The sequence below is a fragment of the Pseudophryne corroboree genome, chromosome 12, assembly GCF_028390025.1.
Source record: "Pseudophryne corroboree isolate aPseCor3 chromosome 12, aPseCor3.hap2, whole genome shotgun sequence".
Classification (NCBI taxonomy): domain Eukaryota; kingdom Metazoa; phylum Chordata; class Amphibia; order Anura; family Myobatrachidae; genus Pseudophryne; species Pseudophryne corroboree.
The window spans coordinates 16,951,324-16,965,734 of NC_086455.1; the positions used below are offsets into that span (position 1 = coordinate 16,951,324).

Consider the following 14,411-nt stretch of genomic DNA (forward strand, 5'->3'; position numbering starts at 1 on the left):
TTGTGCAGTTTCTGAGTAGCTCACAAATTACTCAGCCCTTGCGATCACTTCAGCCTGTCTGGTCCCGGAATTGACGTCAGACACCCGCCCTGCTAACGCTTGGCCACGCCTGCGTTTTTTCCAAACACTCCCAGAAAACGGTCAGTTGCCACCCACAAACGCCTTCTTCCTGTCAATCTCCTTGCGATCGGCTGTGCGAATGGATTCTTCGTAAAACCCATCGCACAGCAACGATCTTCTTTGTACCCGTGCAACGCGCCTGCGCATTGCGGTGCATACTCATGCGCAGTTCAGGCCTGATCGCTGCGCAGTGGAAAAAAAATAGCGTGCAATCAGGTCTGATTGACCCCCAATGTGTACCCCCAATTACGCAGGATGCAGCTGAATGCGACCATGAACGATATATTGCGTGATTGTGCAATATATCGTTCAGTGTCTACGGGATGGCCAGTGTATCGTAACATCAGTCGTCCCATTGGCCGGGAACCACGTGTGTACCCAGCTTCAAGTTATTCTGGATGGCCGAGACATTCACGCCCCTGCTTTTTGTACCGCTGCCTGTCGCCACACTTAAACACCAGCAGTGTGCCATGCTGCAGCGTTTGGGGTACTCTGAGTAACATGGCAGCCCCGCATCCGCACATATAAGTCCGATCTGCATTGAAACATGCACATGTGATCTCACTGCAGTACACGTGACGTCATATACTGTTATATGTACCCCTGTATGTTTAGGCAGCATGGTGCAGACCTGCTAAATGAGAAGGTGGATATTAATACATTGGCTCAGTGCATTACACCTGTGTGTGGTGTATATACATACATGCATGCATATATTATGTGTACAATATGTCCTGTGTGTTCCCAGTCACTGTGAGAGCAGCATGGGGAGGAAGGGAGTGAGAGAGGAGGGGAGGGAGTACACTAGCAGCCCTTGCCCAGCCCAGCCTCCAGCAGTCAGGGGGGAGGGGAACTCCACTGCCTGGTCTCTGTGACTGTGTTTATTGCAGCAGCTTCTGCCTGTATTTATGCAGAAGGGGGGAGGGCAGTGAAAGAAAGAAGAGGAGAGAGAAAAAAAAAGCAAAAAGGAAAAGAAAGGAAGGAGGGAGGAGACAGAAAATAACTGATCTCTCCTACCTCTCCCTATCACTGCTGCACTGGGGGATTTAATCTGTGCCTTGGATTTTTTTTTTTTTTTTTGCAATATCATTACATACAGATATTTTCGCATGTCCCTTCCTGCTGGATGTGGAGCCGGAGAGAGGGCTGCAGTGGAGGGGGGGAAGAGGATGCAGCATGCTGGGCATGGGGCTTCAGGAAAGCCTGGTGATCTAACAGGCCTCTTGGATTTGCCAACAGAGCTGGATCTGCTGTAAGGAAGAAACAGTGGAGGAGAAGAAGAAGAAAGAACCAGAATGGAAGGATCTCATTGAAAATATCTGCTTCATAGGCTTCCTGGCTGCACAAAACTCAATTGGTGCACAGCAAAGAAAAAAAAAATCAGATCCCAAACCACTGCTTATTTGTCGTGCTGTGGATACCTAGAGAAATTGTGAAAATTCTTTAGTTTTTGATTGTTTGTTTGTTTTTTTTTTTGTTTTTTTTATTTGCCATCAATTATTTTTTTTGTAGTCATTTTAAAGTTATTTTCCTGAATGCAAAAACAAGCTTTTAGGAATTTTTTTTTTTTTTTAAACAGTCAAAAAAACCGAATATGATAATTTATTTTGGACAATCCGCACAGAGGACTATAATATTTTATTTATAAAAATGCTGCAGGTTATTGTTGTGGACGCTTAGGGTTAGAACTTTGCCTTGTCAACGGAACAACAGCTGTTAAAACAAAATCTTGATGGATTTTTTTTATTTTGTGTTTTGCAACTCTGCCGTCATGTTTAGGCAAAGACGTGGGACTGTAAACTTGAAGTTTAAATTGAATTTTTAGATATTTTTTTTCCTCTTTATTTGCACGCTAGGACGAAAGAGCCAGTATTTGTTTGGGTTGGAGCAGGAAGGAGGGCCAATGCAAGATGACTTTGCCTGCTCCTTTAAGAATTCATTGTTGCATTTGTCTGCAGTGATAAACCCTATACATTTAATTTTCAATTTTCCTGCATTTTCTTCCAATTTGGTGTCGAAACGCTGGATTTTGGGATATCCTTTGCAAAAATGAGCATCAGTTCACCTCCGACAGCTATTGACAGGTATAAAATTATCCGTGTGCTGTAATTATGTTAAATATTTAATGGTTGGATGACAGCTTCTGTATAAGGGCTGTCAATTGTTTTGCTTATTATAACAAAATTCTCATGGTTTATCTGTATTTTATTGAACAACTTTTCATTGCATGCAAAAACCGGTTTGTGGGCTATAATTGGCATTTTGTTTTTAAAAGCTTATTATATATTTTACGTATATTTATGTACGTTTGTGCCAGTCAAATTGGGGGAAACGCTATTGAATTGCAGATGTGAATACTTTCAATTTGGTTCAAGAAACAATATATATGTTATTCTTAAAATTGTATATATTGGTTTATTATAGGTGACAGGTTAATCCCCTCCCTCAGCCTTCCTCTCTTTCTTGTCCTTCAACAATACCCTATTCTTGTCTCCCCCTCCTTTACCATTGAGAAGGACCGTTGGAGAACCATTAAAGCAATATAATCTACATAATAATTTGCACCGAGAATAAATCTAATTGTTAACGAGTGGTTCCATTTTGTGGAATGATAAATCTTATATATACTTTATGTTCTGTTTTTGTGTTGACTGGTGAAAGTGGCCGATGTTGAAGTTCTGGATGTAGAGGTGACTTTATCTTTTGTGTAATTATAATATTATTGGCTTTTTTGCTGCATAGAAGAGAATGGCTGAGATTTTTGCTTTGTGTGGTTTTGTAGGTGACAGATTAGCAATATTTAAATTTTGTTCTCTGCCTGAGCTAACCTTGCAGTTCATACAGACCATTTCCATGGGTGTTCTGAGATCATGGTTTAAATATGCAAGAAAAGTTTCGCTGGATGCTAGGATAGGTGAATTAATGGCCATTATTATTATTTGTATTCCAATTTTATTAGCTTTCCTCTTCTCTTTTTTTTTTTTAATCTGCTGAAAGTATCCGGGCCTATTTTTTTTTTTTTTTTCAATTGTTGTTATTTCTATTGTAAAAGACGTCCTAGGCCTTGAACAGACATGGCGCCTTACCAGCTGAAATTGGTACAGACCTACTTGGCAAATTCCCCCTGCAGCACAGAATTAGGTTCTGCAGGCACTCAGAATCCCTTTGAACCAAGCGAATGAAGGTGAATGGATGGGTGGTGAAGTCTGTGCACCACTGCGGAAAAGTCAAACATGGCAGGTCCATCACATTTTCTGTGTGCATATTATGCTAATGGAAGGGACACTGAAAGCAATAGCTTCTGCTATTGAGGTGGCTGATGCACTTCAAGACCACAGCCTGCTTTAATCTTGTATGTGAGGACCGTATGCATTAGTGGAAAGAATTGGGTCCTGGCTCGTTTTAAACGGAGTCTGACCTCTCCTTATTTCACATTTGCAATATCTGTCCAGTTGCTGAAGAGGGTTGAGGCCTACCTGAGGGTTGTTTGGTGTACATCCCGCACGGTAAAGCCTGCTGAGACACGTCCACCTGCACAAAACACCGGCCTAGACTCTGTAGTTGTCATTTTCTTTTTAGCAGACTAGGGGGTAGATTTACTAAAACTTATAAAAAGGAAAAGGGGAGCTGTTGACCATAGCAACCAATGAAATTCTAGCTTTCATTTTCCAGGTTGTATTAGATAAATGAAAGCTAGAATCGCATTGGATGCGACGAGCAACACCTTCAATCTTGGTTCTTCTCTTCCTGATGTTTTGGTGGCCGTGTTTCAGGGATGGACATCAGAAATCCGCCATGGAATGATGGCTGGGCTTCCACCATCAAAACATTTGATGCAGTGGTAAATAAGTTTGCCTTGGTTCCCGCATAAGCAAAAAAAACATAACAAGTATGTGCAATAGCAACCCGTGGCCGTTCTTTAAGTTGAACAACTGTATTCCGCTGTGTTTTAACTTTGTATAGCCATCGCTTCCACATAATTCGTCTGCGGCTTGCATCAGAAAGCCACCATCTATTGATGAAACCACTACCAAAGCAAGATAAAAATTTATGGTGATAAAAACATCGGCCATCGATGTCAAACCCGGTTTCTAGGTTTCTGTCGGCACAGTAGCAGTATTCTCATGCCCTCCCTTGGGGGGAATAGTGCTGCTGTTTGCTTTGAGAATGATTTGCTTCAATGCTCTCAACTAAACCCAAGTTGTTTGTATTTCACCTTCGGATATAGAACTTCAAGTAAAGAGAGCGCTATTGCTTTTAATGTGTGTTTCGATGTATCAAGCCATCTGAAGAGTGTGGAAGTTGCCCATAGCAACCATTTGTCTTCCAGCCAGCGTTTATGAAGCACATTCTGGAAAATGATAGGTAGAAGAAACATACAACAGCATGCACAGTTCCATGGGATTATATGTGCCGGGTTCACTACGGCTGGCCGGCGGTCGGGCTCCCGGCGACCAGCATACCGGCGCCGGGAGCCCGACCGCCGGCTTACCGACAGTGTGGCGAGCGCAAATGAGCCCCTTGCGGGCTCGCTGCGCTCGCCACGCTACGGGCACGGTGGCGCGCTACGCGCGCCACACTATTTTATTCTCCCTCTATGGGGGTCGTGGACCCCCACGAGGGAAAATAAGTGTCGGTATGCCGGCGGTCGGGCTCCCGGCGCCGGTATACTGAGCGCCGGGAGCCCGACCGCCGGCATACAGAAGACCACCCTATGTGCCGGTATACTGCTGCTGAAGACAGCACTCGTTCCCACAAGTCGGTCTTGGAAGACGCTCAGTTTTTCGGAGCTTGATACATAAGACATGCTGCTATGCGGCTATGGCATGACATTGCGCCACGAGGCTGACATTAGCGCAGGAGATATTGGGGCAGATGTATTAAGCCTGGAGAAGTGATAAAGCAGTGATAAGTGCAAGGTGATAACGTACCAGCCAATCAGCTCCTAACTGTCAATTTACACATTTGAGCTGATTGGCTGGTGCGCTATCACCTTACACTTATCACTGCTTTATCACTTCTCCAGGCTTAATACATCTGCTCCACAGTTTAAGTTTAGCAAGCTTGGGGTACTTCATACACACAGTGGGGGAGATGTATCAAACCTTGGAGAGAGGTAAGGTGCAGAGAGATAAAGTATCAATCAGCTCCTAACTGCCGTTTTACAGTCTGTGTTTGAAAAAGGACAGCTTGGAGTTGATTGGTTGGTACTTTATCTCTCCATTTTTTTATAAATCTCCCCCACTGGAGTATGTCTCTATCAGTAAAGTGCCTACCAGTGGTTGAACTCCAGGTTTGTTCAATCTGCTGAGGGAAAGTTAATAAATGGATTTTTGGCCAGAACATTATTCGGGAAAATCAGTCCCCCCCCCCCCTCCCCCCTTCCGGTCTCTAGGTCGACCACTATTGGTTGACAGTAATTAAGTAGACCCGGTTTCTAGGTCGACATGTTCTAGATCGACAGGTCAAAAAGTCGACATGAGTTTTTCACGATTTTTTTTCTTTTTGTGAACCTTTTCATACTTAACGTTCCACGTGGACTACGATTGGAACGGTAATCTGTGCCGGGCGAAGCGGTAGCGGAGCGAGGCACCTTGCCCAAGCATGGCGAGCGGACACGGTGCACTAATTGGGGTTCCCGGTCACTCTGCGAAGAGAACAACACCAAAAAAACATGAAAAAATCATGTCGACCTTTTGACCTGTCGACCTAGACCCTATCGACCTAAAGACCCTGTTGACTTAGAGACCCTGTCGACCTAGTTACTGACGAACAATAGTGGTCGACCTAGACACTGTCGACTTAGTTACTATCTACCTTCCATACCACACCCCTCAGGCCTAGGCAGGTGGATCACTCACTACTATTATGGCTTCTGCGTTGGAGACTATGGCCCAGATTTATCAAGCCTTGGAGAGTGATTAATTGCATGGTGATAGTCCCAGACAATCGGCTTCTAACTGTCATTTTGCAAACACAGCCTGTGACATGACAGTTAGGAGCTGATTGGCTGGTACAATTCTGTCGGGACCTCGCAGGATATCTGGGCATGGAAATCTCGCTCGTTCTTGCTTGCAGCCTACTGAGGTGTGAGCAAAAAATGAGCAAAATTTTCATACCATAATGACTGGAATTCTCCACAGCTAGTGGCGGCGCGCGGTTCCAAATTGAATTGACTCCTATGTGTTCAAAGACCTACAACCTGCATCTTTCTGAATGTTAATGATCTCTATTTTGTACATATCCTTCTAAGGAATTGTTTGGCGCGACGGTCTGATCGGAAACTGTATTCCGACTAGGTGCTGTATGGTTGTTGATAAACATTTTGAAGAATGTGTCCTTACACCTGACCTGCGTCTAGTATTTGCATTTCCTTATCAAACGGAGCTCTTGTACTTTGCACTTGACTTAAGATAATTGTTCACTGTTTGTTCATATTACCCATCAAGGAAGTCATTTTAAGGGACATTTATGAAAACTGGTCTGTGGATTTTTCAGTGGTGATAGGGGTCGGTATGTACTAAACGAAAAATGTGGTAAAAACTAATGTTTTTTTTTTTTTTTACAGCAGTGTCTAATGTACTAACCCCCAGTCGCCTGCTTAACAGTGCAGAGGGTAACGCCGTCTTTTTATTGCCTCCGCTCAGCACCGCTCACTTTGGCCCCCCTTAGCTGTTTGCTGCCAGCATCCCAGCGCGCTCCCGGCTGGTGCGTTTTACGTTCCTGCAGACCCCCGGCCGTATAAAAATTAAAAATTATGGTATGTTTGGGGTTATGTTTTATCCGGCTTCCCCTCCCCCTGCTTATTTTGGTTTGCTCTGCAGTTCCACGGTAGCAACCGCCACTGGGGTCATCCATGCTGGCTGTGGCACTGATTGGCCCATATACAGTACCCGCGGGTTGGGTATGTGTGACCGCCGGTCACAATACAGGCGGCGGGATGCCGGCAATTAGATGCCCGGAGGGGAGGGGGTCGAGCGCAACAAAGCCCCTTGCAGGCTTGCTGCGCCTGCCACATGTTCTATTTCCACTCTATGGGTGTCGTGGATACCCACGAGTGGGAATAGTCCCTGTTGGTCGGCATGCCATCCGTTGGGATAGTGAGGGGCCGGGATGTAAGTTCCGGTATTGTGACTGGCAGTCTCCTGACCGCCGGCCACGTAACTACATCCCATACCCGCTGCATCTGTGTGCAGCAATATAATGCAGTAACAGGGCAGCGAGTGCTGATGCCAGGTGTTGGTGCCAGAGCTGACTCCTGGGTGTGTGACTCACGTTGTGGCTACACCCCCTGGTTTTCTGTGAAGGGGTTCTCCCTAGTCCGCCCGTATTGCAGTTCTATGTGCAGTTAGTGCCTTTGTTTTGCTCGGTAGCAGATTGCAGACGGCTTCAGGTCATTGCTGTGCAGAAGCAGCCGTGGAACGGGTGGTGAGATCCATCCTCCTGGAACAATAACATTATCTTTAGGAAATAGACGTGTGGGAATAGGTGCCAACTCCAGCGATACGTGGCCTCGGGCTGAAGAGTTCCACCTTGTCTCGTGTCTCGTTTTATAGAGCTATGAAATCTTTATTAGGGAAAAATAATAGGAGAATGTGGTGCGGCTGTGGGAGCGAAACGATATGTATTGGGATTGGCTGCAGGGTACCAATATACAGTATTGCCCGCTCATACGGCAGATCCAAAAAGTGGAAGGGTTGCCTTTTATCAATCGTAAAAATATAGACTCCTTTTTTGTACCCTTAGATGGCATTGTATGACAGTAATGTAAATGGTGTCCTCCTCTGTCATCTTTTTGTAGAGCGTTTTGATCTGAAGTCGCATTTTGAATGCGATACATCCCGCCAGTTATCGTGCGAATAGCAGTTTTAATAATACACGTGCAATTGCAATTAACATCGCAAAGAGACGCTTTTCTGAACAGAGCTGTCCTTTGCGATGAGAGGACTTCCGGGTTTATGACCAGAGAGTCCCCCTTCTGCGCATGTGCTGACACCGCGGAGGTACACTGGGAGGGATGCGTAAAGAAGTCCATAGGCTTCTACTGAGCAACGCCATCTAAGGATGGTGCTGCCTACCGGGTACAAGCTCTGGAGAGTTTTGCTTTCTGCAGCTTTGTACATCTGGGGAATGTGGTCAAAACCTTTTACCTCATTTTAGCCTCGGTGCACCCTGCATGTGTTACTTGTGGGGGCATCTTCTTGTCAAGGTACTGGACACTTAAAAGCGCTCTGCCCTCAACCTACTGCGTAGTATAGGAAATGGACATCCCGTTCTTCTGGTCATATGCAAACTGAAAACATGTTGTCCCACAGTGCATTTGATTATGTACCTATGCATCGGTCCTTTGCTTACAGCTTACGTAGTTGCACGCCCATTTCCTGGTTGGGGGATTGTCCAGGTGCAAGGAGTTGAGTGACCATTTTGCAGGTTTGTGGACACACGTGGAAGTGTGCTGGGTTGACAAAATTCCACAAACGTTTACCTGTCTCGCATTCATCGGAGAACCCCGCGAACCACCATTTCTCAGCCTGACTGTTCCATCCGATTATGCCAACTCCCATCCGATCATGCCAAGATGGCGGCAGATGGCGCCATCTTGAGATGTTAACCCATGCACTTCCTGTACAAACTGGACCACATTTTTTTTTTTTTACCGCTTATTATATAGCCTTTAACCTCCAACTTTTGAACAAATGGTCTCTCAGATGGCAGATGAATGTACCCTTGTTTTATTCAGTGAGAAGAACTTCTGCTTGCGGTCTTAAGCCTAGCTTATTAGGATCATTGCAAAAATGAGATTTTATCTGTGTCCAGACAACGGGTCCAATTTCTCTGAGACAGAGTGCAAAAACATCATTTACTTTTTTTATTTTGCTTTTGTTATTCTCCTGTGTTCAGCAGATGCCTTTTTGATAAAGTTATTCATATCCCCTTGAATTATATTATCACTACTAGTAAAGTGACCTGGGTCTCCTCAGTCTGCCACCGTCAATGACCCACCTTTGCGCTGTCTGGCCATGCCCCTTTATCTGCTGCTCCGCCCCCTCTATGCTGCGCTCTCTTGAATGAACTCTGTGGCTTGAGTCGCCTTACTTGTTGACGCAAAGGTCCCATAAGCTTGCTTCTGTATAGCTGAAGGCCTGTTAACATTAGAGTACCTAAAAACAGAACAGGAACCCACTCCCTGCGTCCTTACTGTAGTCGGAAGCGGTCATCCTCCATTTTAACATCCCGGAATGCGCGGTGTTCAGAAAAATGAAGCCATTCGGAAGCACTTGCAGGAAAAAGTCGTTGTAGGAAGCGGTAATTAAGAAAAGAAGAGTGATTGTTGAAGGGACTTGTAACACTGAGAAGGTGGATAATTAGGCTTGGAGCTTACAGCTTCTCCACAAGTTCCATTAAAGATGTTTCCATATTGCGTCTCTCTCTTCCTGTTTATTCCGGTGCTTCCTGAGAAACTAGAAAACAGGGGGTGCCTTAAAAATAGCTCCCAGTGGGTAATCTCCTTTACATGTTTCCATTCTTCCTCTTCACATTGGCCCGGAAAATGTATACTTCTACATTACAGAGCTGCAATATATAATAGCCGTCTCTTATCTACACAAGCATCAGAAATGAGCCCCAAGACCACTGCATTTTGTGCTGCCGGACTTACTAAGGTCCAGATTTATCAAGCCTTGGAGAGTGATAAAGTACACAGTGATAAAGTGCCAACCAATCAGCTCCTAACGGCTATGTTACAGGCTGTGTTTGAAAAATGACAGTAAGGAGCTGATTGGTCGGTACTTTATCACCATACAGTTTATCACTCTCCAATGTTTGATAAATCTGGGCCTTAGGGGGACATTTACTAAGCAGTGAAAAGAGCGGAGAAGTGAGCCAGTGAAGAAGTAGGCCATGGCAACCAATGAGCACTGAAGTAACATCTATAATTTGCATACTATAAAATGATACAGAGCTGCTGATTGGTTGATGAGGCAACTTCTCCACTGGCTCACTTCTCCACTCTTATCACTGCTTAGTAAATGTCCCCCAAAATCAGATATACCCATATCCTACGCTGTTATCTGGCTTAATCTAATGGCACAGGCAATGAATTTAAGAGAAGAACCTATAGGAGAATTCTGTCACTTTGATAGGATTAAGTGGCCTCAATTGGGGCACCATGGGGAAGTATCTTCCGGGTTAATTGATCGGAGCTGTTCAATTAACGGCATCGCGCCTGGCACTTGACACGGGAGGTACACCATACATGCTTACACCCTAAAGATGGAGCGAGCAGAAATACACGTGAAGGGCTAGTTACGGGATTGCCGTGGGATTAATTGAATAGCTCCAGGCACTTAACCCGGGAACTACATCCCTGCGGTGCTAATTGAATCGCCCCAATGAGAGCGCATATGATTAGTGATAATTTTCTAAGGGAAATATTTGAAGTTGTGTTTTGTATTTAAACCTATTAAAAAACGGAGATACGTTTCTGTTATTTGGAGGAAGATATTTTTGTATGCACAGCAGGTTTCCTGTAGAGTGAAGGACATTAATGAGTTGTGGAAACTTCCAAGACACCATAGTTTGCATGGTTTTATATGTATTTTAAACATCAGGGTTAAGCAGGTTCTGTCTATTGTGAAACTACAAGTCCCAGCATAACTGTCAGGGCAGCAACTGGAGAGCTACAGGCAGTCAACCTCTACCATTCAGAAACCGTTAAATAGGCCGAGGTTCCAATGCGCACAAGAAGCTGTAACTGCGCAACTCATGCCACAATGTCTGAATATCTTTACACATGGGAAAGTTGCACAGCTTGTACTGCCATATCTAGGTGAAAGTTCATCCCACATCCCAAGTCAGTGATTCCACACATGGGGCGGGATGTACTAAGCGGAAAATGCGGTAAACTCCCTGTTTACCGCATTTTCCTGATGTACTAACCCCCGGCCGGCAGGACAGCGCCACGGCGGGGTACGCCAGCTTTAGCTGGCGATAGTCCATAGAAGCCTATGGGCTTCTCTCCGCGGCGCTGTGTGAGGGATCCGATCGGATCCCTCCCAGCATGCCCTGCGGCCACCCTTATCACCCCGCGCATGCGCAGACTGACTCCTGGGGCCGAATCCCGGAAGTCAGGCTGCCGCTGCGCATCGCGGAGGACAGCTCTTATCGGAAGAGCTGTCCTCCGCAATGCTGATCGCATATGTTAGTACATATGCGATCAGCATCGTGGCGCAGGGCGGCGATGTACATTAGTACATCACGCCCATGAAAAGAGAGATCTGTTGGCATTAGAGTACTGTATGTGGTACACTTTATCTGATTGCATACCGTACAGAAAAAAAAAGGAGATTCATCCAGTACAGGCCAATGTCTTGGTTTACTGGCTCTTCAAACTATGGGAGAGATTTACTAAGCCTTGTTGAGTGATAAAGTACTAGCCAATCAGCTCATAACTGCCATTTTTCAAACACCGCCTGTAACATGGCAGCTATGAGCTGATTGGTTGCTACTTTATCCCTCTCAACCTTATCTCTCGCCACGGCTAAATTCATCTGCCCCTATCTTTACAGCCGCTTCCAATCCCACTAGTGCAAAACTGGTTTAATTCATTATAAACCATCACATATATTAATAGGTGTGTTATTAGTTTTGTTTTTGTTTTTTTAAACCAAGATTTCATATTAGTAGATTTACTTTATTCTGTCAGTATGGCAGTCTCCTCCTAGCTGGGGTACGCTAATATGTAATTACAGCGGATCAGCGTTTTTTCTCTCTCTCGGCAGATGGAAAATCGTCTGACTTCTAACCCACTCGGGGAAAATGAACTGTAATCTTGAGTTATAATTTTCCTTTTACTTGTCAGTGCTGCAGTATTCTGAGGACACTGGGCCTCAATCTCATAATCCCTGCTCCCATTTTAGCATTGTGTGGCCTGTCCTGAGAGGGGATCTGATTTCAGACTATAGGCTCTCCCGATATACCTGATCAGGTAATTACTCTGGAGTATAGGTTTCCCTTCAAGTCTGTGTGCCCGTATACGCTGCTTTCTACAATTGAGACTTGAATAAGCATTTGAACGAATATAATGTTTTGTGCTGAATTGCGAAGGTATATTGGGGGTCATTCCGAGTTGATCGCACGCTGACGATTTTCGCAGCGCAGCGATCAGGTGAAAAAATGGCATTTCTGCGCATGCGTATGCCCCACAATGCGCACGCGCGACGTACGGGTACAAAGCTCTTTGTGGTTGTGCTCAGGTTTTAGCGAAGTTTTCCTACATGCTGGCGGCCGCAAGAAGATTGACAGGAAGGGGGCGTTACTGGGTGTCAACTGACCGTTTTCAGGGAGTGTTTGCAAAAACGCAGGCGTGTCTGAAAAAACGCAGGCGTGGCTGGGCGTTCGCTGGGCAGGTGTATGACGTCAAATCCGGACACGAATAGGCTGAAGTGATCGCAAGCGCTGAGTAGGTTCAGAGCTACTCTGAAATTACACAAACTATTTTTGTAGAGCTCGGCTGCACAAGCGTTCGCACTTCTGCTAAGATAAAATACACTCCCCAGTGGGCGGCGGCATAGCGTTTGCACGGCTGCTAAAACCAGCTAGCGAGCGATCAACTCGGCATGACCCCCATAGCGTAGTCTTCTTTGCGTTTGCTAGCTCATGCTTGCAGAACCAAGTGATAGAGGAAGCTTAGTGGTTAATTGCTCGGACGGAATATCATTTGGCACTAATGGATTCACAGGAAATCCTAATTTGGTTCCCAGTGTCAGAATTAGATTTTAAATTGGATTGAACAGCGTCTGGAGAAAAATGATGCACACAATAAAAATCCGCCACTGTACATTCTAACAATATTAGGAATTGTAGAGTAGTTTCTAGAACATATAATGGCATAAACATGTAAAAGTAAGTAGCTTCTGTTTTCTGCAGTAGCAATAATACAGTATTCCTTTATAATAATTCCTAAAGAGCGCAAAGTTATTCACCATTTATATTGATAGTATATACTTTTAATTTATACGTCATAGCCGGTTTATTATGATAAAACAATACAATACATTGTCTAGGTATCTACAGAGAACATCACTTTCCTTTTTTATGTTATGCTCAAAGGGGCTGATTTAGTGGATACTAATTACACTGCAGCTGAGAATTTGTAGGCCGCGGCGATGTGACAAGACGCCCGTTAAGAGCTTCTGTGATCCAATGATGTACCGGAAGTTGCAGTATCTGATCAACTACGGGCATCTGAATTGTGGTGTTCTAGCACCCTGCACCTGTCGCAACCCGTGCAGTTCCTCTTTCCTGCCTGGGTTGTCGCACTCTGCTCTGGTGCTTCTAGCACACTCTGAGATACAGACCAGAGTGTGCTAGAAGCACCAGAGCAAAGAGAAACACCCCAGGTATGAAAGCGGAACTGCACGGGTTGCGATAGGTGCAGGGTGCTTGAATGAACGCTTGAGTTACTCAGGGTGCTCGGTGAAATCGCCTGCTGGAGACTCAGCATCTGTGGACGCAGCCACTAGTTCAGCATGCCCAAAAATTGGGCTAATGCCACTTGCTGTGGCCCACAAACACCTGCAGCATATCAGTCATTCTGCAGTGTTTGTGGCACTTCGAACGATATATGCAAAGATCTCTAAAGGTCGGAGATGTGCGTAAACATCGGGTTTATGTACATCTAGGAAATGGGTCCAAAGACCGTTGTGGTGAGTACAGTAGGCCGGATACAGGCTATTTGACTGGGTGATTGGACATGGATTTCTGAATGACTGAGAGAGGGTATAATTGTAGTCTAATACTGCCAGGCTGGAGTTTGCTGAAATTGTGCCCGTTTCATGGAATAACATGCGTGTAGAAGTGGCATGGTACAGCGCTGGCAGCCATTGTGCTCTAATACCTCATGAGCATTCAGCGAGTCGCTGAGCCAGACTGCAGCCATTTTTATTTCACACTAATGTTCATGCAGTGGAGGTTTTGCATGTTTTATTGTTAGAGTGTTACACCTCTGATGCTCGCGGTGTGACAATATGGATGCCACCTGTAAATGTGGTGTTATTGGCATTTTTTTTTACCTGGGATTTTTAAATGAAAAGTGACTACTTTTAAAGAAAAAGAAGCATTCAGCCGTGATACATTACAGCAGTGTCTGCTGTCTGACTGGGCCAAGGAAGGCTGCAGACCGGGGAATGTAATCTGGTTTTTATAGGTCCGGTGAGTCAGAGGTCTCATTTACACTATTTATCTGGTGCTTGTGGGAATGACCACACATACTTTCGTAGGAATGTGTACAT

General features: G+C 45.0%; 1 protein-coding gene across 6 annotated transcripts in view; it reads left to right on the top strand.

Annotated features, from left to right (window-relative positions):
• The first annotated feature begins 960 nt into the window (after positions 1–960).
• Positions 961–14,411, top strand: part of ARHGEF11 (Rho guanine nucleotide exchange factor 11) — a 210,601-nt gene continuing 197,150 nt past the window's right edge. For 4 of the 6 annotated variants that reach the window (XM_063947103.1, XM_063947105.1, XM_063947104.1 and 1 more), the window contains exon 1: positions 962–2,204. In XM_063947103.1, coding sequence (XP_063803173.1) covers positions 2,170–2,204 — 35 coding nt within the window. In that variant the 5' untranslated portion in view covers positions 962–2,169. Of the gene's footprint in view, positions 2,205–14,411 lie in introns of all 6 variants that reach the window. The other 2 variants (XM_063947107.1, XM_063947108.1) reach the window with 1 other exon arrangement.